Source organism: Marmota monax, unplaced genomic scaffold (assembly GCF_021218885.2).
Source record: "Marmota monax isolate L192 unplaced genomic scaffold, Marmota_monax_Labrador192_F-V1.1 WCK01_AAM20220418_F8-fsc00732, whole genome shotgun sequence".
NCBI lineage: Eukaryota > Metazoa > Chordata > Mammalia > Rodentia > Sciuridae > Marmota > Marmota monax.
In genome coordinates this window covers 1-25,314 of record NW_026693828.1, presented here as the reverse complement: position 1 = coordinate 25,314, position 25,314 = coordinate 1, and the positions used below count along the sequence as shown (strand labels likewise).

General features: G+C 38.6%; 1 protein-coding gene across 1 annotated transcript; it reads right to left on the bottom strand.

Annotated features, from left to right (window-relative positions):
* Window positions 1-797: 797 nt before the first annotated feature.
* Window positions 798-23,260, bottom strand: LOC124105196 (zinc finger protein 699). Its single transcript, XM_046462327.2, has 6 exons — window positions 23,125-23,260; window positions 20,633-20,685; window positions 18,923-19,049; window positions 7,448-7,558; window positions 6,462-6,645; window positions 798-5,554 (listed from the first exon to the last, which is right to left on the bottom strand). The coding sequence occupies exons 2-6, from the start codon at window positions 20,678-20,680 to the stop codon at window positions 3,520-3,522; spliced, it is 2,505 nt and encodes an 834-aa protein (XP_046318283.1). The 5' UTR covers window positions 20,681-20,685; window positions 23,125-23,260; the 3' UTR covers window positions 798-3,519.
* Window positions 23,261-25,314: the final 2,054 nt, after the last annotated feature.

Here is a 25,314-nt window from a genome sequence, read left to right as displayed (position 1 = left end):
AGTATGGCTGTATGCTGGACCGGTAGTCAGTGACGGGTATGATCCAATTGCAGTGGTACCAACCTAAGACAGGAGGCTGACGCCTAGAGGTCAGTTCATCCGATGACGGGTAAGGACCATATGTTGAATTGGACTGCCTAACAGGCACGGTCCCTAAGCCACATGCTTGTTGTTTAAACAGAGAGGGGGAGATGTTGAGAGCCACAGCCTGAGGGGCCCCAGCAAACTTCCAGCTGCCGGCTGATGATTGGCTCACAGCAGCCCCAGCAACATCTAGCTGATTGGCTCCTCTGCGGTGATGCTCATTGGACTGTTTCCCTGCCCTTTCAGACCACGGAGCTGCTCATTGGGGGACTTTTTTGGCTCCGCCCACGTGACCCAGCCAATCGGCCTCAAGAGCAGGAGGATTGTGGGAGGTGGAGAGAAGCTTGTGTGGGAGAGAGAGGCTTGGGGAAAGCCGGTGGTGGCAGTTGAGGCTCTGAGGGTTTTTCCTGAGAGACTATTTTGTTTGTCGTGTGTGGTTCTAAAAATAAAGTTAGTTTCTTTTGACAAGTGGCTCCTGATTGTGCCCAGCCAGACTGCGGCAATAGCCAACACTCACATGCACTGTTGGGGACTTACTGGTGGAACCAACATTTTTGAAAATCTAAAGTATCTACCAAAACTACACTTGAAGTATACCCTATCATTCAGTAATTGCATTCCCCACATATAGCAAATACCAAGAGAAATAAGAGCAACCAAGTGACAAACCAGACATTATGTTGAGTAAAAGAAGCCAAACAGGTAACAGTACATGTTGTAGTTTTAACATTTATTTGAAAAGTGAGAAAAAGCACACCAAATCAAGCATAATAAGAGTTAAAATCCAATTTCCTCTGTGGAGTGATTATTGAGAAAGAGATGAATGAACTTCCTGGAATCCTGGAAATGTGTCCACCAGGATGTATACATCTATGTGAAATTACATCAAGCTGTACACAGCTTGCACATTAGTCTATGTATACCTTGATAAACAGTAAAAAGTGATTAAGGGAAATGCTATAGTTATTCTTCTAAGAGAAAATATAATTTTTTAAAATATGTTTAGTTGTTAATAGACCTTCATTTTATTCATTTATTTATATGCCATGCTGAGAATCGAACACAGTGCCTCATACATGCTAGGCAAATGCTCTACCACTGAGCCACAACACCAACCCTTAAAATACAATGTTTTAAAAAAAGGGAAGAGGTAGCAAAATGTACCTGAAACAGCTCATAGCATTCCTCTTCTCACATAAAGGCAGTAAAATCGTCCCTGTCTGAAGGTATCAAATATAAATCCTCCTCTACCAAAATAGGATGACACTTACCTGAGGCTTGCCTCAATTACAGTCAGGATAACTTCATTACCCACAGCTCTACTCACTTTTGGGACCACGATAGGCTTGTATAGACATCAATACCATAAGCAGAGTGAAGAATGGGACTGGACTGTGAGCATGATGACAATCCTTCCACAAACTGGCCAACTCTAATAGGGCAGTGAAAGTGCCAGAGGAAGTGCAATGAGAAGCAAAAATGCCAAAATGGCAACACCAGAGCTTGCCAGAGAAATCTGAGTTGTATTTGGCCAGGATACAGGAGTTAATGGAGATGTTTGTGGAGGTGCAGCCCCTGAGGAGACTGAGGTCAAGCACTTAACATTCAGTTTTGAGCAAGTATGGATCAGGGCATTCAATACTCAGAAAAATGAGCTGAAAACTGGGGCCCACAGGGCATTCAATACTCAGAAAAATGAGCTGAAAATTGGGGCCCACAGACTCATCTGTCTACCTATATTGTGGTCCTAATAAGCAGGCAATTGTAGCTCCTTCCCTAAAGCCTTTCAAACTTCTTGCAAAGTTATTTTAGAAAACTATCACCTAGGATTAGAAGTGATTTTGGGAAATGTAGTCCTCAGCTATATCCAAATTAATATAACACACTTTATTAACTTAAAACATTAGATCAAAATTCCAGCCATGAGGGCTGGGGTTCTGGCTCAGTAGTCGAGTGCTTACCTAGCGTGTATGAGACACTGGGTTCGATTCTCAGCACCACATATAAATAAATAAAATAAAGATCCATCAACAACTTAAATTAAATTTAAAAAGATTCCAGTCGTGAACAAACATAAAGAATAAAACAAAACAGCAATCAGATGAGACTATACTCTTTCAAGGCCTTTGTACTAATTAATTTCTACTAAAAATTTTATTACACATGAAAAGCTTTTGATAGTAAACACTGATATTCTCAAAAACAGTTGGTCCTCTTAAAGAAAACGGGGGAATTATTGGGTAGGCAACTTTCAGTATCCAGACGAAGAAAAAGATGAAGGCAAAGACGAAGACGAAGAAGAAGGCGAAGGCAAAGGCAAAGACAAAGACGAAGAAGAAAAAGGTGCCCATGCTGTGAGTTCAAACTTAAACAACAATTTAAAAAAAAAAAAAAAAACACCACTTTCCTGCCTGCCCAAAAAAAAAAAAAAAAAAAAATGCACTTGAGCCAGACTCAATGATATATGCCTGAAATCCCAAACTTAGGAGGCTAAAGCAGAAGTCCAGGAGTTACAAGCCTGGACAACATAGCCAGGTGCTGTCTCATGGAGAAGCATACACACGTGTACACACACAATCTCCCAAGAGTCCAAAAGACTTTGTAATGGAAATAACATTTACATCTCATCTAAAGAAACTCACCTCATACTCAAAAGTATGTCATAAAAGCTGAAAAGGGAAACATATAACCTTAAATCTTCCTATTAGAAAACATTGGAAATCAATGACCCTCTAGAAGTCCACTTTAATGAGGCACTGATGTCCTTTTCTAGCTCAAATTTTGAATTTTCTTCTACAAGTGTTGAGAGCCACCGCCAAGTCAAGATGGTGCCTGACAATTTGCCAGGAGGAGTGGTTTGAGAAGTAATGCCAGTGAGCTATTAAGAGGATGAGGATTCCTTAATGACTGACTGATGTATCTAGATGATGTTAACTGAGTTAAGCTGTGCCTAATTATTAAGATGATGAGGATTCCTTAATGACTGATTGCTGTAACTGGATAATGTTAATTGAGATAAGCTGTCTGTATTTACTTGGGTATATATAACTCTGCTGGTCTGAATACAGTGGCTCCCGCTGTTTCAACTTTCACAAGTTGCTTGTGGCCCCCCGGCTACTTTGCACAGCCCAGCCAGACTGCGGCACAAGTTATGTTCAAAATCAAAAGGCTTTACCATATAGCTTACAAACACAAGGTTTCTCTCAGTTGTCCTCAACTATTCAAAAGAATAAGTGATAATCTCCTACTTTCTCACATTTATACTGTCTCCACAGTATAAGACTTCACAAAAGGAGACTTCACAAATTGCATTAGTTCAGAAAAAGTCTTGCAGAGATACCGTTACTCCTTACATTTATATGTTGTCCCTTGTGTGAACTTTCAAATGGCTTCGAAAGTAGGCTGGAAAATAAAGGCTTTCCCACATTCCGTACATTAATATGGTTTCTCTCCAGTATGGCTTCTCACATGCATCCCATAGGATGAGGGAGAACTGAAAGCTCTTCCACACTCAAGACATTGAAAGGGTTTTTCTCTGGTGTGCATTCTTCCATGTATAGTAAGCGATGAATAATGTCGAAATGCCTTCCCACATTCCTTACATTCATAAGGTTTTTCCTCAGTGTGGGTTCTTACGTGGCTACTAAGACCTGAAAAACATATAAAGGCTTTCCCACATTTTTTACATTCATAAGGTTTTTCTCCAGTGTGAGTTCTTCTATGTACTTTAAGATAGGAAGAACAAATGAAGGCTTTCCCACATTCCTTACATTCATATGGTTTCTCTCCAGTATGGCTTCTCACATGTATCCCAAAGGATGAGGCAGAACTGAAAGATCTTTCACACTCCAGACATTCAAAGGGTTTTTCTCCAGTGTGCATTCTTCCATGTATAGTAAGGGATGAAGAATGTCGAAATGCCTTCCCACATTCCTTACATTCATAGGGTTTTTCCTCAGTGTGGATTCTCATGTGGATACTAAGAGCTGAGAAACAAATAAATGCTTTCCCACATTTTTTACATTCATAAGGTTTCTCTCCAGTGTGAGTTCTTCTATGTACTGTAAGATAGGAAGAACTAATGAAGGCTTTCCCACATTCCTTACATTCATATGGTTTCTGTCCAGTATGGTTTTTCACATGTCTCCCAAAGGATGAGGGAGAACTGAAAGCTCTTCCACACTCCAGACATTCAAAGGGTTTTTCTCCAGTGTGCATTCTTGCATGTATAGTAAGGGATGAAGAATGTCGAAATGCCTTCCCACATTCCTTACATTCATAGGGTTTTTCCTCAGTGTGGGTTCTCATGTGGCTACTAAGACCTGACAAACGAATAAAGGCTTTCCCACATTTTTTACATTCATAAGGTTTCTCTCCAGTGTGAGTTCTTCTATGTACTGTAAGATAGGAAGAACTAATGAAGGCCTTCCCACATTCCTTACACTCATAAGGCTTTTCTCCACTGTGAATTCTTAGGTGTTCAGTGAGGGATGAGGAATGACGATAGGCCTTCCCACACTCCTTACATTCATATTGCACCTTACTATTGTGATCTCTCACATGTGCTTTAAAGGATGAGGGACAACTGAAGGCCTTCCCACATTCCTTACATTCATAGGGTTTCTCTCTACTTTGATTGTTCACATATGTGTTCAGGAAAGTGGGAAGACAGAAGGCTTTTCCACATTCCAGACATTCATAAGGTTTCTGTCCAGTGTGTTTTCTCAAGTGGATACTTAAGGAGGAGGGGCAATAGTAGGCTTTCCCACATTCCTTACATTTATAGGGTTTCTCTCCGGTGTGTGTCCTCACATGTACAGTGAGTTTTGAGGAGTCACTAAAGGCCTTCCCACACTCTTTACATTCATAGGGCTTCTTCTCTCCTGTGTGAATTCTTATATGTCTTTTAAGATGAGAGGAAGAGCTAAAGGCCTTCCCACATTCCTTACATTCATATGGCTTATCTCCACTATGAATTCTTTTGTGTTTGGAGAGTGATGAGGAACAACTAAAGGCCTCCCCATATTCCTTACATTCATAGGGCTTATCTCCACTGTGAATTCTTTTGTGTTCTGTGAGGTGGGAAGAACTACTGAAGGTTTTCCCACATTCCTTACATTCATAGTTTGCCTTTTCACTATGAATTTTCATATGTGCTCTGAACAGGGAGGAACAACTGAAGGCCTTTATACATTCCTTACATTCATATGGTTTTTCTTCAGTAGGAGTTTTCATATGCTTCTTAAAACAAGAAAGAAAATGGAAGGCTTTCCCACATTCCTTACACTGATAGGGTTTGTTTCCAGCATGAGATCTGCTGTGATTCTTAAGTGATGAATGAAACAGGAAGGACTTTCCACACTCATAGCATTCAAAGGATTTGACTTCAGTAGTTCTCTGGAGCATAAGATTTGAAATTTGTCCACATTGATTTTCTTCATTGTATTCACAGATGTTCTCTACCACATGACTTTTAAAAATAAAAGACAGATTATTAGTAAAAAAAAAATTTACCATTTTCAGTAAATATGTATGAGTTCTGCCCCATCAATTTATAAGCTAAAAGTTCTCAAGAACGCTCTTCCACAGCCAACATTGTCACTGAGCTTTTGACTTGTATGATTTTTCTGATAAATCTGTCAAACCAATCTGTGTGTCAAACCTTCAATATCTCAGTATCATTTGTAGGAAAAACTACCTAGACAAAATTCTTGTGAAAGTACAATTTTTTTTTATTTTGAATTTGAATCTTTATTTCTCTTTTTAAATTTATTTTTTATTTGCATGTATTCCATTAGTTATACATGATACCAGAATGCATTTTCATACACCATACATTAATGGAGTATAATTTCTCATTCTCCTGGTTATATAGGATGTTGAGTTACACTGGTCATGTAATCATATATGCACGTGGGATAATAATGTCCAATTAATACTACTATTATTCCCACACCCCCTCCCTTCCTCTCACTCCCCTCTGTCTAATCCAAAGTACCTCTATTCTTCTCAACCCCCCCCATTGTAAATTAGCATCCACCTATCAGAGAAAACACTTCGCCTTTTGTTCTTTGCACCAGCTTCATCCATTTACTGGCAAACGACATGATTTCATTCTTATGAAAGCATAATTTTTGACCTAGGTTTATGTTGAAAATATGTTTCTTTTCAAAAAATATTTTTTAGTTGTAGATGCATGCAATATCTTTATTTCATTTATTCATTTTTATGTGATTCTAAGGATTGAACCCAGTCCTCACATGTGGGAGGCAAGCACTCTGCATGCCACTGAGCCACAACCCAGCCCCAAAATATGTTTCTTAAATCTCAAAATTGTTTCCTGATGCACTACCTTCTGTTATATGAAGGGCACTCACCTTAAACCTTTCTCATGGCTTTTGTTCCAATCATCCACACCATGGAAGTCCTGGTTTTCATGTGAAATAGAGGAGCAGGAACCATTTCTTTTGAATCGCACTATTCTCTGTTCATTGGATATTTTTTCTCCATTGTTATCTTGAAGAGCAACTAATTCCTTAGTATTAAGTAGAGACTCAACACCTGAAACAAAAAAATAAAGTTACCTATGAGAAAAAAACTTTTGAGCAGTGCAGCTGTTTCAGGACTTCATTATTAATAGGCACAAGGGTCAAAAGTAAAACAGTTCACTAAAAAATATTTCCATGAAACCATAGTATGGTAACATTACCATAGTATGGTAACACATGCTTGTAATCCCAGCTACTTGGGAGGCTGAGGTAGGAGGTTCACAAGTACAAGCACAGCCTCAACAACTTAGACCCAGTCTCAAAAGTAAAAAGGGTATGGGATATAGCTCAGTGGTAAAGCACTCCTGGGTTCCCCAGTGCTGAAAAATAAAAAATAGTTCTATGAAGAATGAAAGTGATGGTAACATGATCAGTAGAAATTATTGGGACCAGAGACATGAAAAATTGGGCTTCATATGAATCAAAATGCATTCTGCTATCATGTATAACAAAGTAGAACAAATAAATAAATATTTTTTTTAATAAAAAGAAAGTTTATGTTAAAATTTTTCTGTTAACTTGATATTTCATATTAGTATAGTAAATATATTAAAAATGTTGATTAATAATTTTTTAACAATTAGTAGGAGAGGAAAACAGAAAGGATCAAACACACATACCAAAAACAAACTTTGAAAAAGCAAATATGGAGATCTTTGCCAAGAACAAGGAAAGTATGAGAGGACAGATAAACAGTCAAAATAGTCCTCTCAGGCATCTGTGGATAATGAGCCTCCTCAGACAAAACAAACTTTTGCTTTATTTCTATTTTATTTTTTTCTCCTCCCAGGCCAGTTTCTCCCAGGGATTCTTGCCTTCCTGGTGCTGCTCCGTACAGATGCCCTGGATAAGTTCTGTCTTCACTGTCTGCAGTTCCTCCGCTTGTTCCCACTGGGAGATCAGACTGGGTGTGAATAGTGGGTACCCTGCACACGAGGAAAGGAATATCATGAGGGAAAGCAATGAAGAATCACAAATATCTTTCCATAAGATTGGGTCAACCTTTGGTCTTCTGATAATCTAAAAACAGAGAAGGATGAGTTTAACTGAAACAAAATGTCAAATCCATTGAAGAAAAAAAAAAGGCAAAGGAAGGAGGGAGAGGAGAGAAGAAAGAAAAGAAAAATAGAGAAGATAAAAGAAAAAAGCGGAGATGTGGGGGGAAAGGCAGCCTCTAATGTGAAGAACTGATCTGAATCAGACATAGTGACACAAGCCTATAATCCCAGGGTGGGATTGGGAAGCTGGAGAATCATGAAGTCAAGGCCAACCTCAGCAACTTAGCAAGATCCTGTTTCAAAGCAAAGAAAAACAAAATTTTAAAGGATTGGGGATGTAGCTCTTGGTAAAGTGCCCCTACGTGTTCAATTCCCAGCACAGAAAGACAAAGAAAAAAACATTGATCTGGGCTGGGATTGTAGTTCAGTGGTAGAGCACTTGCCTAGCATGTGCAAGGTGCTGAGATTGATCCTCAGCACCACATAAAAATAAATAAAGGTCTAAAAAATTATAAAAAAAAAAAAAAAATGAAAGATTGACCTAAATTCACAGTGGAACCTCAATATTCTTATAAGCTGATCTGACACAGACAGGTCCAAATATATCAATGAAACAGAGTAGAGAGCACAGATACAGATCTACATAAGTTGGCCCTCTATACCTGTGAATTCAACAACCATGGATAGAAAATACAATAGGAAAAAATTACATCTGTATTAAACATGCTTTTTTGTGTGCTTATGTCCAAATCAATACAGTACAAAAGTAATTATGAATAAGATAGGATAGATAGTAAAACAGAAAGACAGTTAAGAAAATACACTCCCCCATACCAAAAAAAAAAAAAAAACAGAGAGAGAGAGAGACTTTAAATGAAGAGGCTATTTCACAAAACTAACCTATAGAAAACATTCCAAACATTACAGCCAACTTCTTTGTCCCAGGTGGCAGGAAAAAGGAGGTAGAGCCGACCTGAGTGAAGACTACAGACTCAAGGCCTAACTAATCAGAATGTCACAGACCAAACCAAGAGCCTTGGCACTTTTCCAATACTGGTTTAGCATAGGAGTTGACCAACAGTATTGGCACTTTTTTGAGACATGATTAGCATAGATACTGACCAACACCCTTAGTATCTTTCCAAGACCTGATTAGCACAGATATTGATGAATGCCTCATCCAGTAGCTATTTAAGTCCCTAGACTAGTACACTTAAGTGGAAACCTACTCTCAGGTTCCCCTCTCAGCCCCAGAGAGTTCTGCTTCTTTTCTTTTCAGTTATTTTCTTTTCAGTTATAGAAATACTACACCTTCACTCTTGCCTTCTGTTGTCTATGGATTTGTCTTCAAATCTGTGAATACGAACCTGAAAAAAAAAAAAAAAAATGACAGCCAGCTGCTGAGGTCTGCCATTGAGAGCTACAACACACTGCCCAGTAATACTGAAGAAGAGTCAGGTTCTGCCAGCTCTGACCCATGGAGCTGACCAGATAGGCTTTTCCCTACTATGATTAGTTGCAATACTAAAATGGGCTCTCTTAGCCGCAGAGGCATGTAACTTATGCGGACCTATAGACCAGCAGAGTGGAGAATCTGGTTTCATTTCAAACTCCAGTTTCAATTACATAGCACTTACATTTTGTCAGGCACTAAACATAATCAAGAGAAGATGTAAAGCATATGAGAGCTTAGGCTGTATACCAGGGAATTTAATTAAGAGATTTTGACCATCCACAGATGTAGGTCTCTAGGAAGATACTAGTATCAAATTCCTACAGACCAAGCAAGAACTATGTAGTCAACTGACCTTTGACAAAGAATTGACAGCAACACAATAGAGAAAAGATAGCCTTTTCCACAAATGCTGTTAGAACACTGGACATACCCACATAAAATAATGAATCTATGCCCTTCACAAACATTAATTTAAAATAGATCATAGATCTAAATGTAAAACGTAAAACTAGAAAAATTGTACAAGATAGAAGGAGAAAATCTAGATGACTTTGGATTTGGCTATGACTTTTTTGATACTATATCAAAGGTATGATTGATGAGAAAGAGATTGATACAATACACCCCATTAAAATTAAAATTCATGCTCTGTGAAACATAATATCTAGAGAAAGAAAAGATAAACTATGCCTAAAAGAAGACATTTGCAAGAAATTTCTCTAGTAAAGGATGGTTCACAGAGATTTATCTGGTAAGAAACTATTTTCCTGTTCTTTACACAAAGAATGCTTTTAAAGAAAAACATTTATTTCTTAGTTGCACACAATACCTTTTTTGTTTATTTATTTTTAATGTGGTTCTGGGGATCGAATCAGGACCTCGCACGTGTGAAGCGAGCGTTCTACCACTGAGCAACAACCCCAGCCCAGAATGCTTTTTTTTTTTTTTTTTTTTTACATATTTTTATTAGTGTACTATCACATACATAATATTGCAATTGATTTTGACACAACCATACATGCATGGAATTAACGTGCTCCATTTCAATTCCCAGCACTTCTCCTTTCCTTTCCCTCCTCCCTTCCCCTGTCCCCTTCCTCTCCTCTACTGGTCTTCCTTCTATTTACCTATTGTTTTAATCCCTGCTTTATAGATACACACAATAGTTAAAGTCACTGTGGTATATTCCTATATGTGCACAGCACGATTTGGCCAGGTGCACTTTGCAGTCCCCTCTTTACCTCTTCCTGCTTCCTTCCCATCTGCCCCCTACCTATCCTACCCTTTTGATTTTCATGGGCTCCCTCTGCCTGTTTCCCTCTTATTTTGCTCAAGCTTCCATACACAAGAGAAAACATTGGACGCTTGGCTTTCTGAATATGGGTTATTTCACTTAACATGATATTTTCCATTTCCATCCATTTACCAGCAAATGCCATAATTTCATTCTTCTTTATGACAGAATAAAAACCCATGTGTCAAATGCTGCTGCCTCTGATTCTACTGCTGCCAGCCTGAGGTCACCTGGAGGTCTTCTTTCTGGGCTGCTACAGAAGCCAATGTTGTGCCCAGAGGTCTCTTTTCTGGAAACTGCTTGGTTATCCCTGACTTGATTCTGATGCTAACTCCATGGTTGCTGCCGCTGAACCAGAAGTCTGTTACTCAACCTCCACCTGCACCACCACCACCACTGCTGTTGCCTCTGATTTCCCTACTGCTAGACTGAGATCACCTGGAGGTGTTCTTTCTGGGTGCTGCTGCCACAGAAAAAACTATGGATGCAACTGAAGCCCACACTGCTGCTGACCCCTGGAGATCACCTGGTGACGTTGCCCCCACAGCTGCAGTTGTAACTGCCAATGCAGCCGCCACTACTGCTGCTACCACAGCCTAGAGGACTGCTGCAGGGGAGATTCCAGGTTTGGTTGCATGTGGCGGCACCCATTTTAGGATACCAGCCAGGGCCTGGGACCTGGGTGCCAGCAGGTTTACCACCACAAGGCCCTCTGGGGACTCCAATCAGGACCTGTAGGTCCAGTGTTGGGGTACCTGTGGGTGTGGAGGTCCCTGGGGTCTTCCTGCTGAGAGTGCTAGTGGCCTGGGTATTGCTGCGGCATCTCTTGCTGTTGCTTGTTTGCATGAGTGTATTCCTGGTGGTCTCACTGCAAGTAGGAGCAGCACTGAGATCTTGGGACTACAAATGGCAGAGCCTGAGGTATTTGAAACCCAGGTTTGTAGGCTAGAGAATAGGTTTGCAAGGGCTGATCTGGGTTTGGTGATCCCGAGAGACGTCACAGTCAGAGCTGAGAAACTGTTGAACACTGACAGAGACAGTTTGACTTTCCAGCAAGATTTATTTTATTTTTTGATTCACTAATCTCTCTACCATATTTGGAACAGGATGCTTTCTATGCTATTTTTTTTCCAACTTCTCTCCAATCAACAGCCAATCTCTGTTGGCTCCTCTTCCACTCTTCTTGTGAATTTTTACTTCTAGTTTCTCTCTTCCTCCCTCACAAATATTACATACTACACTACTCTGTTCTCTCATCCACCCTTTGAAATTGTAAACCATTTTAACAAAATTTCTGTTTATACTATAGATAGTTATTAAATTCATCATTTTGGTTTAATGCCAGAAAGCAGTAGTTGCCTTAGTGGGAACTATTAGGTTTAAGGCTACATATTATATGCTGAGTAATATTGATATTGGTCTCACTATTAAAGGTGAGGCTTTGGAAACCTTCAGACACCTAGACACTATAAGTCTACAGGGTAGATTTTATGCTGCCTTAGATCCATACTTCTAGATGGGAAAACACACTAACAACATGAAAAAAACAAGGAAATAAAGAGCCCCAAACAAACCAAGATGCTTCAACAACAGAAGCCGCTGATAACACAGTAGAAAAAATGTCCAAGAAGGAGTTCAGATTGCATATAGTTAAATTGATATGTGAAATAAAGGGCAGTATGAGGAGTGAAATCAAAGAACATACAGGAAGTGAAGGACTATTTCAATAAAGAGTTAGAGATCATTAAAAAAAAAAAAAAACCAAGCAGAAATCCTTAAAATGAAGGAATCAGTAAACCAAATTATAAATTCAATAAAAAGCATCACCAACAGAGTAGATCACTTGGAAGACAGAACCTCAGACAATGAAGAAAAAATATATAATCTTAAAAGTAGAGTTACCCATGAAGAGAAGATGGTAAGAAACCATGAACAGAACATCCAAGAATTATGGGATAACATGAAAAAAACAGATTTAAGAGTTATTGGAATAGATGAAGGAGCAGAGATACAAACCAAAGGAATGCATAATTTTTAAATGATATAATAGTAAACAATTGCCCAATCTAAAGAATGGAACAGAAAAATCAAATACAAGAGGCTTGTAGGACCCCCAAATGTACAAAATTACAGCAGACCCAAACCAAGACACATTATGCTAGAATGACTAACACAGAGAATAAAGATAAAACCTTAAAGGCATGAGAGAAAAAATTCAAATTACATATAGAGGGAAACCAATTCAGATCTCAACTGATTTTTCAGCCCAGAACCTGAAAGCTAGGAGGTCCTGGAATAATGTATTTCAAGCTCTGAAAGAAAATGGATGCCAACCAATAATTTTATGTCGAACAAAATTAAGTTTCAGATTTGAAGATGAAATTAACACATTCCATAACAAACAAAAATTAAAAGAATTCACAATTAGAAAGTCTATATTACAGCGCATTCTCAAAAAAATATTCCATGAGGATGAAGAGGAAAAGAAAACGTGAAAACCAGCAAAGGGAGGATCTACACTAAAACAACACTCAACCAAATGAGAATCTAAGACAAATCAAAAACCAGAAAAAAATCAAAATGATAGGGAATACAAAATCAGATCACAATAATAACCTCGAATGTTAATGGCCTAAACTCATCTATCAAAAGACATAGACTGGCAGATTTTATTAAAAAGCAAGACCCAACAATATGCTGTCTTCAAGAGACTCACCTCATGAGCAAAGACATCCACAGGCTGAAGGTAAAAGGATGGGGGAAAACCTTATCACTCAAATGGATTGTATAAAAAAGCAGAGGTTTCCATTCTCATCTCAGATAAGTAGACATCAAACCAAAGTTAATCAGAAGAGATTACATATACTTCCCTTAAGAGAACATTTCATACCTCTTAAGGAAAGTATATATAAGAAGGATATAACAATTACAAATATTCATGCCCCAAACAATGGAGCATCTATGTACATCAAACAAATGCTTCTCAATTTAAAGAGTCAAATAGACCACAATACAGTAATATGGGTGACCTTAACATACCTCCCTCACTATGGGACAGATCTTCCAAAACAAAAACTAAATAAGGAAACTATAGAACTAAATAATACAATCAATAACTTAGACTTAACAGACATATGTAGAATATTTCATCCATCAACAAGCTAATATACTTTCTTCTCAGCAGCATATGGCTTATTCTCTAAAACACACTATAGCTTATGCCACAAAGCAAATCTTAGTAAATACAAAAAAAAAAAGAGATAATATCTTGCATTCTATTAGACCACATGGAATGAAATTAGAAATCAACAATAAAATAAAAATAGAAGTAATAAATGGAGACTAAATAATACACAATTGAATGATGATGTATAGTAGAAGAAATCAAGAATGAAATAAAAAAATTATTAGAAGTAAATGAGAACACTGATAATCATATCAAAATCTCTGTAACACTATGAAGTCACTACTCAGAGGAAAGTTCAATGCATCAAGCACATTCATTAAAAGAATGAAAAGTCAACAAATAAATCACCTAACACTACATCTCAAAGCCCTAGGAAAAGAAAAATGAATCAACACCAAAAGCAGTAGAAGACAGGAAATAATTAAAATCAGAGCTGAAATTAATGAAATTGAAACAATTGAAAAAACTGACAAAACATAAAGTTGGTTCTTTAAAAAAATAAATAAAATAGATAAACCCCTGGCCATGCTAACAAAGAGAAAACTCCAAATTACTAAAATACAGGATGAAGAAGGAATATCACAATGGACACATCTGAAATACAGAAGATAATTACAAACTATTTTGAAAATTTATACTCTAATAAAATAGAAGATATTAAAGATATCAACAAACTTCTAACGATATGTGACCTACCCAAACTGAATGATGAGGTCATACATGCTTTAAATAGATCAATTTTCAAGTAATAAAACAGAAAACACCATCAAAAGCCTACTAACCAAGAAAAGCCCAGACCAGATGGACACTCAGCTGAGTTCTACAAGACTTTTGAAGAAGAATGAATACTAATACTCTTCAAAGTATTCCATGAAATAGATAAGGAGGGAACCCTTCCAAACTCATTCTATGAGGCCAATATCACCCTGACACCAAAACCAGACAAAGACACATCAAGGAAAGAAAACTTCAGACCAATATCCCTGATGAACATAGATGCAAAAGTTCTCAATAAAATTCTGGCAAATCACATACAAAAACATATTTAAAAGATAGTGCACCACGATCAAATGGGATTCATCCGAGAGATGCAAGATTTGTTCCATATACGGAAATCCATAAATGTAATTCGTTATATTAATATACTTAAAAACAAGAATCATATGATCATCTCAATAGATGCAGAAAAACCATTTGACAAAATATAGCACACTTTCATGCTCAAAACACTAGAAAAACTAGAGGTAGTAGGAACATATGTCGACATTGTAAAAGCTATATATGCTAAACCCAAGGCCAACATCATTCTAAATGGAGAAAAAGTGAAAGCATTCCCACTAAAAACTGGAGCAAGACAAGGATGTCCTCTTTCACCACTTCTATTCAACATCATCCTTGAAACTCTAGCCAGAGCAATTAGATAAAAGAAAGAAATTAAAGAAATACAAATAGATAAAGAAGAACTATCACTATTTGTTGATGACATGATTCTATATCTAGAAGATCAAAGAAATTTACTAGAAAAATTCTAGAATAAGTGAATTCAGCAAAGCAGCAGGATATAAAATCAATACCCATAAGTCACACACATTCCTATACATCATCAATGAATCCACTGAAAGAGAAATTAGGAAAACTAACCTATTCACAATAGCCCCCCCCCAAAAAAAAAAAAAAAAAAAAACTGGGAATCAATCTAACAAAAGACCTCTACCATGAAAGTCATAGAACACTAAAGAAAGAAATTGAAGAAAATTTCAGCAGATGAAAAGATCTCCCATGCTCCTAGACACGCAGAATTAATATTGTCAAAATGGCCTTACTACCAAAAGCATTATTCAGATTCAATGCAATTCCTATTAAAATCCCAATGACATTCTTCATAGAAATAAAAAAAGCAATCATGAAATTTATTTGGAAAAATAAGAGATCCAGAATAGCTAAAGCAATCATTAGCAAGAAAAATGAAGCAGGTGGCATCACAATACCAGATCTTAAACTATACTACACAGCTATAGTAACAAAAAACAGCAGGGTATTGGCACCAAAATAGACTTGAATCAACCAATGATACAGAATAGAGGACACAGACACAAACCCACATAAATACAGTTATCTCCTACTAGACAAGAATGCCAAAAACAATCACTGGGGAAAAGATAGCCTATTCAACAAATGGTACGGCAAACACTGGAAATCCATATGTAGCAAAATGAAATTAAACCTCTTATCTCTCACCCTGCACAAAAAATCAACTCAAAGTAGATACAAAAAACTTAGGCACTAGAACAGAGACCCTATGCCTAATAGAAGAAAAAAATAGGCCCAAATATTCACCACATTGGATTAGGAACTAACTTCCTTAACAAGACTCCTAAAATGCAAGAAGCAAACTCAAAATAATCAATAAATGGGATGGATTCAAATTTAAAAGCTTCTTCTCTCAACGGAAACAATTAATAACGTGAAGAGAGAGCCTACAGATTGGGAAAAAATTTTTACCACATGCAACTCCAATAAAGCATTAATCTCTACAATATATAAGGAACCCAAAAAACTTGACACCAAAAAAACAAATAACCCAATCAATAAATGGGCTAAGGAACTGAATAGACACTTCACAGAAGAAGAAATACAATCAATCAACAATTTGCATTTCTTCTTTTTTTTTAACAAATAATCTTTTTTTTTTAATATATTTATTTTATTTATTTATTTTTATGTGGTGCTGAGGATCGAAACCTGGGCCTCACACGTGCTAGGCGACCTCTCTACCGCTGAACCACAATCCCAGCCCACATTTCTTCTTTTGAAAAATCTGTTTAGTCCCTTTTGCCCATTTCTTGACTGGGTTAATTGGTTTTTGTTTGCTTTGGGATTTTTGTTTGTTTGTTTGTTTGTTTTGTTCTGCTGTTGAATTTTTTTGTTCCTTGTATATTCTGGATGTTAATCCCCTGTCAGAGGAGTAGATGGAAAAGATTTTCTTTCATCCTGAAGGCTGTCTCTTCGCACTTAATCATTTCTTTTGCTGCGTTATACAAAGAAGTCTTAAAAATCAATAATAAGAGAACAAAAAAAAAATACCATAAAAATATAGCCAAAGACCTAAACAAACACTTAAACAAATACAGACAAATGGCAAGTAAAAAAGTAAAAGTACGCTCCACATCCTAAAATCATTCAGGAAAAACAAAACAGTGACACACCTCTACACGCCTTTTTGAACAGCCAAAATCCAGAAAATTGATAATGCCGAATATTGGCAAAAATGTAGAGAAACTGGAACTCTCATTCATTCTTGATGGGAATGCAAAATGGTACAGCTACTTATGAAGACAATCTGGTAGTTTCTTATAAAATTAAAAATACGCTTACCATGGGGCTGGGGCTAGCGCTCACCTAGCACATGTGAGGCGCTGGGTTCAATCCTCAGCACCACATAAAAATAAATAAAGATATTGTGTCCATCTAAAAAATAAATATTAAAAAAAAAAAACTCTTACCATATGATCCAGCAATTAAATTGTGTCCCTTGGCATTCATCCAAGGAGTCAAAACTGCACACAAAAAGCTACACATGTTTATGAGAGCGCAATTCATACTTCTCAAAACCTGAAAGCATCCAAGATGCCCTTTAGTAAACGGGATGATAAATAAACTGTGGCACATCTATACTACATAATATTATTCCACAGTAAAAGGAAAATCATAAAAAGACATGAAGGAAACTTAAATGCACATTACCGAGTGAAATAGGCCAATCTGAACAAGCTACATACTATATAAATTCCAAAATTATGACATTCCACAAAAGATAAAAAATATACAGATGATATAAAGAACAGTGGCTGCCAAAGGGATAAGAGAGTAAGGGAGTAAAAAGTGAGAGCACAGAAAATTTTTATGGGAATAAAACTACTCTATATATTACTATGATGGTACATGTCATTGTACATTTGCCCAAAGCCATACAATGTACAACACCACAAATGAACCTTAATATAGGCTATGGACTCTAGTTAATGATGAAGATGTGTCAATGTACATTCATCATTTGTAAATTAAACATGGACCATTCTGGTGGAAGATGCTCATAGTGAAAGAGGCTGTCTGTGTTGTGAGGACAGTAGTTGTTAGAAATCTCTCTACCTTCCTCTTAATTTTGCTTTCAATCTGAAACTACTCTAAAAACTAAAGCCTGTTAATCTGGGGCATGGTGGTGCACACCTATAACTCCAGCTATTCAGGAGGATGAGGCAGGAAGATCCCAAATTTGAAGCCAACTTGAGCAACTTAGCAAGACATTTTCTCAAAATAAAAAAGAGCTGGGGATTTAGCTCAGTGGTAGAGAGCCCCTGGGTTAAATTCTCAGTACCACATAAACACACACATACAATATGTGCATATGTACAAATGTACATACACACATACATTTTTTTAAAGCCTATTTTGAAAAGGTCCACCCATACTCAGAATGTTGCCTTATATGGAAACAAGGTCTTTGTCAATATAGTAAAGTTAAGATGACGTTATTCTGGATTAAGATGGACCCTAAATCCAATGACTGATGTCCCAATATGGACAGAGATTAGAAACAGGTACACAGGGAAGGTAATGGTGGAGGCAGAGACTGGAGTGATACATCTATAAACAAAAAGGACTGCCAGCAACCACCAGAAGCTAGAAAGAGACAGGGAGGGACTTTTTCCTTAGAGCCTTTAGAAAGAATATAGCTCTGCTGACACCTGGTTTCACACTCCCAGATGCCAGAAATATGAAAGAATAAAAATTTCTATACTTTTTACCCACCAGTTTATGGTACTTGTTCATAGAGAGCCTAAGAAACCAATATAATCTACCCCATAGACTCATCTCTAAATCATCCAAAAAGCACAAATTCTCTAATAGGTACTTTCTAACACCCTCTTACTAAGATGCCCCTCGACTCCCCATGGGTATGTTCTCCCATGACTGCAAAATAAACCCCGCTTGTTTAACTTACAGGTGTACTCCTGGTGGTCTCTGGGTAAAGGGCATTCACAGCAGTAGAATCTTCAAAGGTCTCAAATCACAAACTCTCCCTGTGCCCCAGAGAAGCCCCCCAATCCCCACACATTCAATACTTAATAATCCTCAAGGCTTTCAACCACAAAAAGAAAAAGAAAAAACAAGTTTAATATGCCCGTGTTCATTTTCATGAAGAAGACTCCAGATTGTAAGCACCCTGTGGTCATTGACCACGTTTGTCTTATTTACCAAGTACTCCCACTCCTCAGCACAGATCCTGGAACAAGGTCAACTGGTAGATAAAATCGTTTTCTAAACCACTACATGAACCAACATTGCCAATCTTACCTAGTGAGACCAGGTTCTGGAAGGTTTCCAGCATCACATCTCTGTAGAGGCTCCTCTGAGCAAGATCCAGCAAAGCCCACTCCTGCTGGGTAAAGTCCACAGCCACATCCTCAAAGGTCACCGAGTCCTAAAAGATGCCACAAATTCAGTTCAGAAAGGTACAATTCCTCCAGTGTGTGCGAGATGATGGGTGAAGCTGACAGCACTGGGGACCTGAGAATCAATTCAGGGGAGGTTCAGAAGATTCTGTGGTCTCCCCAAGTCTATGGCAGGACTCCGTCAGCAGATCTCTTTCCCTTTCTACCCACACATACTTAATGACTGAACAAATCCTGTCTAAAAGCCAAAATACTTCTAAAATACTACATTAGTCTCTTTGCAGTTGATGGTAATGAAATAAGAAAAAAAAATCAAAGTTATTTTCCTTCGAACCTGCACAGAACACTGGATATTAGGTATGTGGGTAATTTTCCACACACATCAAGCAGTTCTCCAACAGACACTAGCTAGGTTTCCTGTTATTCAATAACATTCTTACACTATCTACATGGACAGCTTCATCCCACAGGTTGAGGGCTCAGTCCCACAAAACTTCCCCATACTTTAAACAACATAGCAACTAGTACATTGTCATTTTTACTTCTGACCAAATGGCTACATCTCAGGGTCCCCACTGTACCCTCCTTGAGTTGGCTAATATGCTGGGATGGCTTACAGAATCTAAGCAAACACTTCCTTGTGCTTATGGTTTGTTATAAATACAGAGAACTATCCAGATAAAGAAATATATATGGCATAGCAGGGTAGGAAAAGTTGCAGAACTTCCACGCCTATTGGGGTGCCTCGTACCAGGAACCTCTACATATTCAACTATACAGAAGCTCCCTAAATTCATTCTTTTTGGGTTCTCACAGAGGCTTTACCAGAAAGCATGACTGATTTAAATTAGCAATTTAAATAATCAATTTAACCTTCAGTACCTCTCAACTTCAAGGTTAGGGGATAGGGCTGAAGAGTCAAGCATACCTTAGTTCTTCTGGACCAGCACTCATCCTGAGGCTATCTGTCTTGGTCACCAGTCATCATACAAAGCTACTCTTATCACTCCAGACATTTGAAGGGTTTTAGGAACACTATGCCAGGATATGGAACCAAGACCACATATTGTACAATATCATATTATTCCTTATTCAGAAATTCTTCCTTATTCAAGAATAACTTCACCTGCTACTTTATTCCTATTAAGGTGAGCACAACATCAAACTCAGGTTTAAATCTTGATGAGGTTTTAATGAATGAAAACACAGAGAGTGAATGGGAACTTTTCCTTTTTCCCCCCTCACAATCCTGAGAGGCCCAAGAGCCTGCACATCTTTCAAGTCAGGCCCACAGCTGGCTCCGTTTTATAGTATTGTGGCCTGGGCTCATCAAACTATAGCACATGCACTTACTCTAGCCTATCACATACTTATGTAAGTAAAGTTTTATTGCAATACAATAAAACATTTTTTTTATGTTCCTCTATGAATATTTTTTGTATTAAAATGACAATTTCCTTGTAATAGAAATTCTATGACCTTCAAAACCTAATACTTACCATGTAATCAAAAAAAAAAAAAAGAAGCAGATTGCTAACCTGTGCTCTAAAATAGCAGCAGGATATCAAATGAAATAGAAATATTCTTTTTGAGCATTATACCTTTTACTTACCTGCATCATACTTTTCTGTAACCCAACACTTATTCTTTCTTCCTCCATGTCACCTTCATAAAGAAAAGTAAGACATTGAGAAGTTATAGGTAAGACAGAAGCTGACATGGGAATCCAACCCTCCAGAGAATTCCCATACTCATGAGCCTGGATATTGTAGCACATCAATTACCAGTGACAACTCAAAACACATACCATGACTCCCAAGTAAATACAAACTGAACTTGTGTGACACTGGAACAATCCTTTCTCCCCTAGAGATACAAAACAACACTCTTATCCTTGCCAATGATACAAAAGAGGTTAATAGTAACATTTTATTAGTAAATTAACTCAAGTCTTAAGAACATCTGGCTGTCTATTTCCCCATAACAAAAAGCATAAAATGTATCAAGTGGTGCCTTCAACCCTAAGAATATAAACTCCCTGACTCATATCTAAGAAAGCACTAATTTATTTAAACACTAGGCTTCTTGGGGCTCCTTGACCAACATTTTTACTTGTTTACCATTTTACAGGATAATAGGCATTACTACAAACCCCTGAACACTGCTGTCATCCCAACCCCACCCAATGGGCTCCAAAAAACCTAATTTCTGAGAAACAGAATCAAGCTATTTGTTATGGTTTGGATATGGGATGTCTTTCAAAGCCTCCTGTGTTGAAGGCTTGGTCTCCAGTGCTGCAGTGTTCAGAGTTTGGGGTTGGGGGAAGCGATTGGATTATAAGGGGTCTGACTTCATTGGTGGATTAATCCATTTTATAGATTAAGAGTTTGAATGGACTACTGGGAGGTAACAGGAACTATAAGAGGTAGAATCTAGAAGAGATGAGAAAGAGGAAAAGGAAGAAGTAGTGGAGGTGGTGGAGGTGGTGGTGGTGGTGGATGGTGATATTAGTGGTAGAAGAGGAGGAGGAGGAAGAAGAAAATTTCATTGTATCCAGTCATTAAAAGAATCATTTAAAACATGCACAAGGAAACAGAAGTTGCAAATTGTTTTACAGAAAGTTTCACAAAATAAGTGGGAAATTCATAATTCCAGTGTACAGAGGGAAGGTAATTTCCTACTTCCAACACCAGAAGGGTACAACTAAAAAATATGCCAGATCACATATAAAGTACAAATAATACAAAAGTATTGGTAAGAGTTGAGAAATGAACAATAAGTATAAATCACAATTTAAGTTCATTTCATCCTAGGAATGATGGATGCTTAAAAACTGAATCACCAAAAAAAAAAAAAAAAAAGAGTAAAACTGAATCACTGGGACTCAGTGGTACGCACGGTGCCTTACTAGTGTTGAGTCCTTGGATTCAATCCCAGCGCCACAAGAATAAAATAAACAAAAACTGAATCACTGATTAATGAAATTCACAGTATTCATAGAAAGGTTATTTGACATATTCCCTTAGACACAAAGAAATGACTAATCTATTTCAGTGTACATTGCTAATAATAATTTAGGCCATTAGAAAGGAAAAGATTTTATAGGTTACAAAATGCAAACATTCTATTTAATAGGGAAATACTGATTAATTTTCTCTGAAATCAGGAACAAGGCAAGAATGAAAATTATATGCTAATCTCCATTCAGCCAGGAGTCCTGGCAAGTGCAGTAATTAGAAACAAACAAAAAAAAAAAAAAAATGGAAAACACAAGTATTTAGGAGAAGAAAAATTCAAACTGGCACATTTTCTGTGCAAAATTTAAAAAAAACTATAAATAAGTGACCAAGCTTTTTTTTTTTTTTTTTCCTCCCTGCATTTTGCAGTACTAGGGATTGAAGCCAGGGGCACTCTACCACTGAAGTACACCCCCAGTCCTTCTAATCTTTTGTGTAGAGATAGGGCCTGCCTAAATTGCTCAGGCTGCCCTTGAACTTGGGATCAAGTTCTACCTCAGACCCAAGTAGCTGGGATTACAGGCGTACACCACCGCGCCAGGCTAAAATGTATCACTTTATTAAGGATGAAATGCACTTGCCCAGGAGGCGGGTTAACAGTATTTTAAAATCAGCTCCCTCTTGTGTATCTGAATGCAACGTGTCAAACATGCCCCAGGCCCCCGGGGAACTCTCAGACCCGCGCTAGACAATGCGCGAGGCCCAGGGGCAGCGGGCCGAGCTCACCCCACGCTGGGTGTGTGCAGACCAGCAGACCCGCACGAGGCTCCGGACCCGGGACCCTGACGCAGGCGAGGCCTCTGCTCTCCGCAGGGAGAGGTCGCGGGACTCTCCAGCTCCGGCGGGCAGGAGACGCGCCAGCTGGTAGCGCAGCCCGGAGTCCCCGATGCGGTCACCGGAACGAGCGCGGTGCCGGCGAAGCCTATGGGATTCTGGGCCGCCCGGCAGAAGGGGGCCCGGGGACGGCGGACCAGAGTCATCCAGCCTTCCGCCTCCCGTGGCCCATACCTGGATGGCGCGGGGCGGGACGGATAGGATGCGGGGGCTGACGACAGGAAGCCAGCCTTCCGCCTCCCTCGGCCCATACCTGGATGGCTCCGGCCGGGAAGGATAGGATGCGGACTGAGGAAAGAATATATCTCAGATGCAAGCTTCAGCCTAAAGTGTCATGGCGGCCACAGGCATACAGTGAGCTACCTCGCGCGTGCGCAGACACGCTCTTCTGCCGCCCGCTACCCCCCTTCTCATTCTGAGAAACGCTCTGCGTCAGGGGCGGGGCTTCGGGAGCTGGGCGTGCCGGGGCTCAATCCATCAGCACGCAGAACGAGCTAATTTCCCCTGGGCTTGTAGGTAAAAAGAGAACCAGAACCGTGGCCGAGGCTGGGGAGGGACCAGGTTAGGCCGGCCGAGTGGACTCAGGTGAGACCAGATCAAGGGTCCTGGCTTTTAATATTCCAGAGGTTGGGTCTAAGATGGGACCTGGTTGCCAAGGGAGACCCCTGGAAATTCCTAGAGGCGGGGCTAAAGTTAGAGCCTGTCACAAAGGTTCCCTGAGGCCCGGGAGTAGGATGCTCTTCAAATGCATTAATACCCTTGCTAGAGCCCTGTCCACAGGCCATCATACTTAAAACTCTGAGTCTACCAACCTGTGCGATAAACTCTTTTTCCATAGATTCAGTCCTTTAGGTCTTTACTTTTCCCTTTCATTGTTTTATTGACTATTGGTCTGCTAGAGGAAAGCTATTGAAAAGTATTTAATTAGGTCCTTCTATCTGGAAACCTTGCTGAACTTTAATATCTGTAAGTTCGTTATTTTGGACTTAAATATAAATAATATTTCCTGTGCATTTTTGTTATTATAATATTCACAAGTCGTTTATTTTTTTTTCTTGTTTGTGCAGGGCCTCCTAACTATAAGTCAGATAAGAAAGAAGGTATTCATGTCTTGGTTAATAATAATCACCAAGGTTCCCATGTTAGCTGTAGTTTGTGGCTTTTATCAAGTCCTGTTTTGAATCTGCTTTGTGAAGACATTTTATCAGTAGTTTTGATAAATATTATACAATGTATATGAAACTATTAAGTTCATAATAGTTTACTCCAACTTGATTTATGATGTCATGTCTGTAAGAAACAGACTCTCCTGTCCAAACCTAAGGAATAGATTAAGAAACAAAAGGTATAGCCAAAAAAAAAGCAAGGAATGTGATTTTCCTGTCCCCCAAGGCCAGGTAGGGCTGAAGGCAGATTGCTTTTTATCAAAGAAAGCATATGGAGAATCAGTACAGTGAATTCATTTTATAGAATTATTCTCTTAACCTTGTGTTCCCACCATCTTCATCTATTTGTCCCCTTACACCTTACATCTAAGTATGTCTGTCCCCTTGATATAGGACAGATGTGGCTGGACACCAGAAATCAGGTTTATTTTAGCTGCAACAGTCCAGAGGAGGCTAACGCCTAAAAAGCTTTGGACCCTGAATCTGAAAATTCTTTTAGACTTATAGTCAGTGGGGTGGTTACATGTCACTGGGTGGGTACATAACAGTTACTCTTTGTCCCACATTTTTAGGCTAGACAGAGGTTTCACAAATTTTGTCTGCAAACCTGGCATTTATAAGAAAGAGGAAGCTACAAACCACAGAAATTTTTGCTGATATCCCATTGACACCCTTTGTAAAATTCTTTCTGACAAGGAAAAAAGCTTAACTGTGGCAATGGTCTTTTGGATGGGGGTAACTGGTCTGCTTCACCCTTACAAAGCAGTAAAGAAAATTTTTTTTTTCAATGCTAGGGATCGGACCAATGTGTTGCACATGCTAGGCAAGTGGTCTACCACTAAGCTATACCCCTACCCCAGAACAAATTTTATTTAGGACAATTGCAGTAGGGGAGTAGAGACCTCAGTATAGAACTGGACTCAATTCTGAATATAGCACAGATCATTGGAAATTTATATGCCAAGGAACATGGTGGTGGTCTAGGTAGACCTGAGCAGTGGGAACAGGGTGTTTAAAGGGTTAATTCTATGTATAAGTGAAGAATATGAAAAACTACATTTCCCTAGAAAAGGGAAATGACAACCCCCAGGGCTGAGGGAGGACAAAGGGTCCTGGGAGAGAAAAGGCAAACAAAGTGCCTTGTGCTCTCTCTGGTCTTTCCTCCTTTCCCAGTATCCTGGAGGGGAAGGCAAACAAATGGGCTCTGGGCTCTGGATTATTATCCCAGTAACAAAGAGTTTCAAGCTTTTACAACTGTTTTCCTGACTTAGATTTTT

Bases quoted from the DNA above. Each gene is read 5' to 3' on its own strand.
- LOC124105196 (XM_046462327.2), bottom strand. From the start codon at position 20,680: ATGGAGGAAGAAAGAATAAGTGTTGGGTTACAGAAAAGTATGATGCAG. The intron at 19,050-20,632 runs GTAAGTAAAAGG...GGCATCTTTTAG, and splicing joins TACAGAAAAGTATGATGCAG to GACTCGGTGACCTTTGAGGA. The intron at 7,559-18,922 runs GTAAGATTGGCA...CCTCGTGTGCAG, and splicing joins CCAGAACCTGGTCTCACTAG to GGTACCCACTATTCACACCC.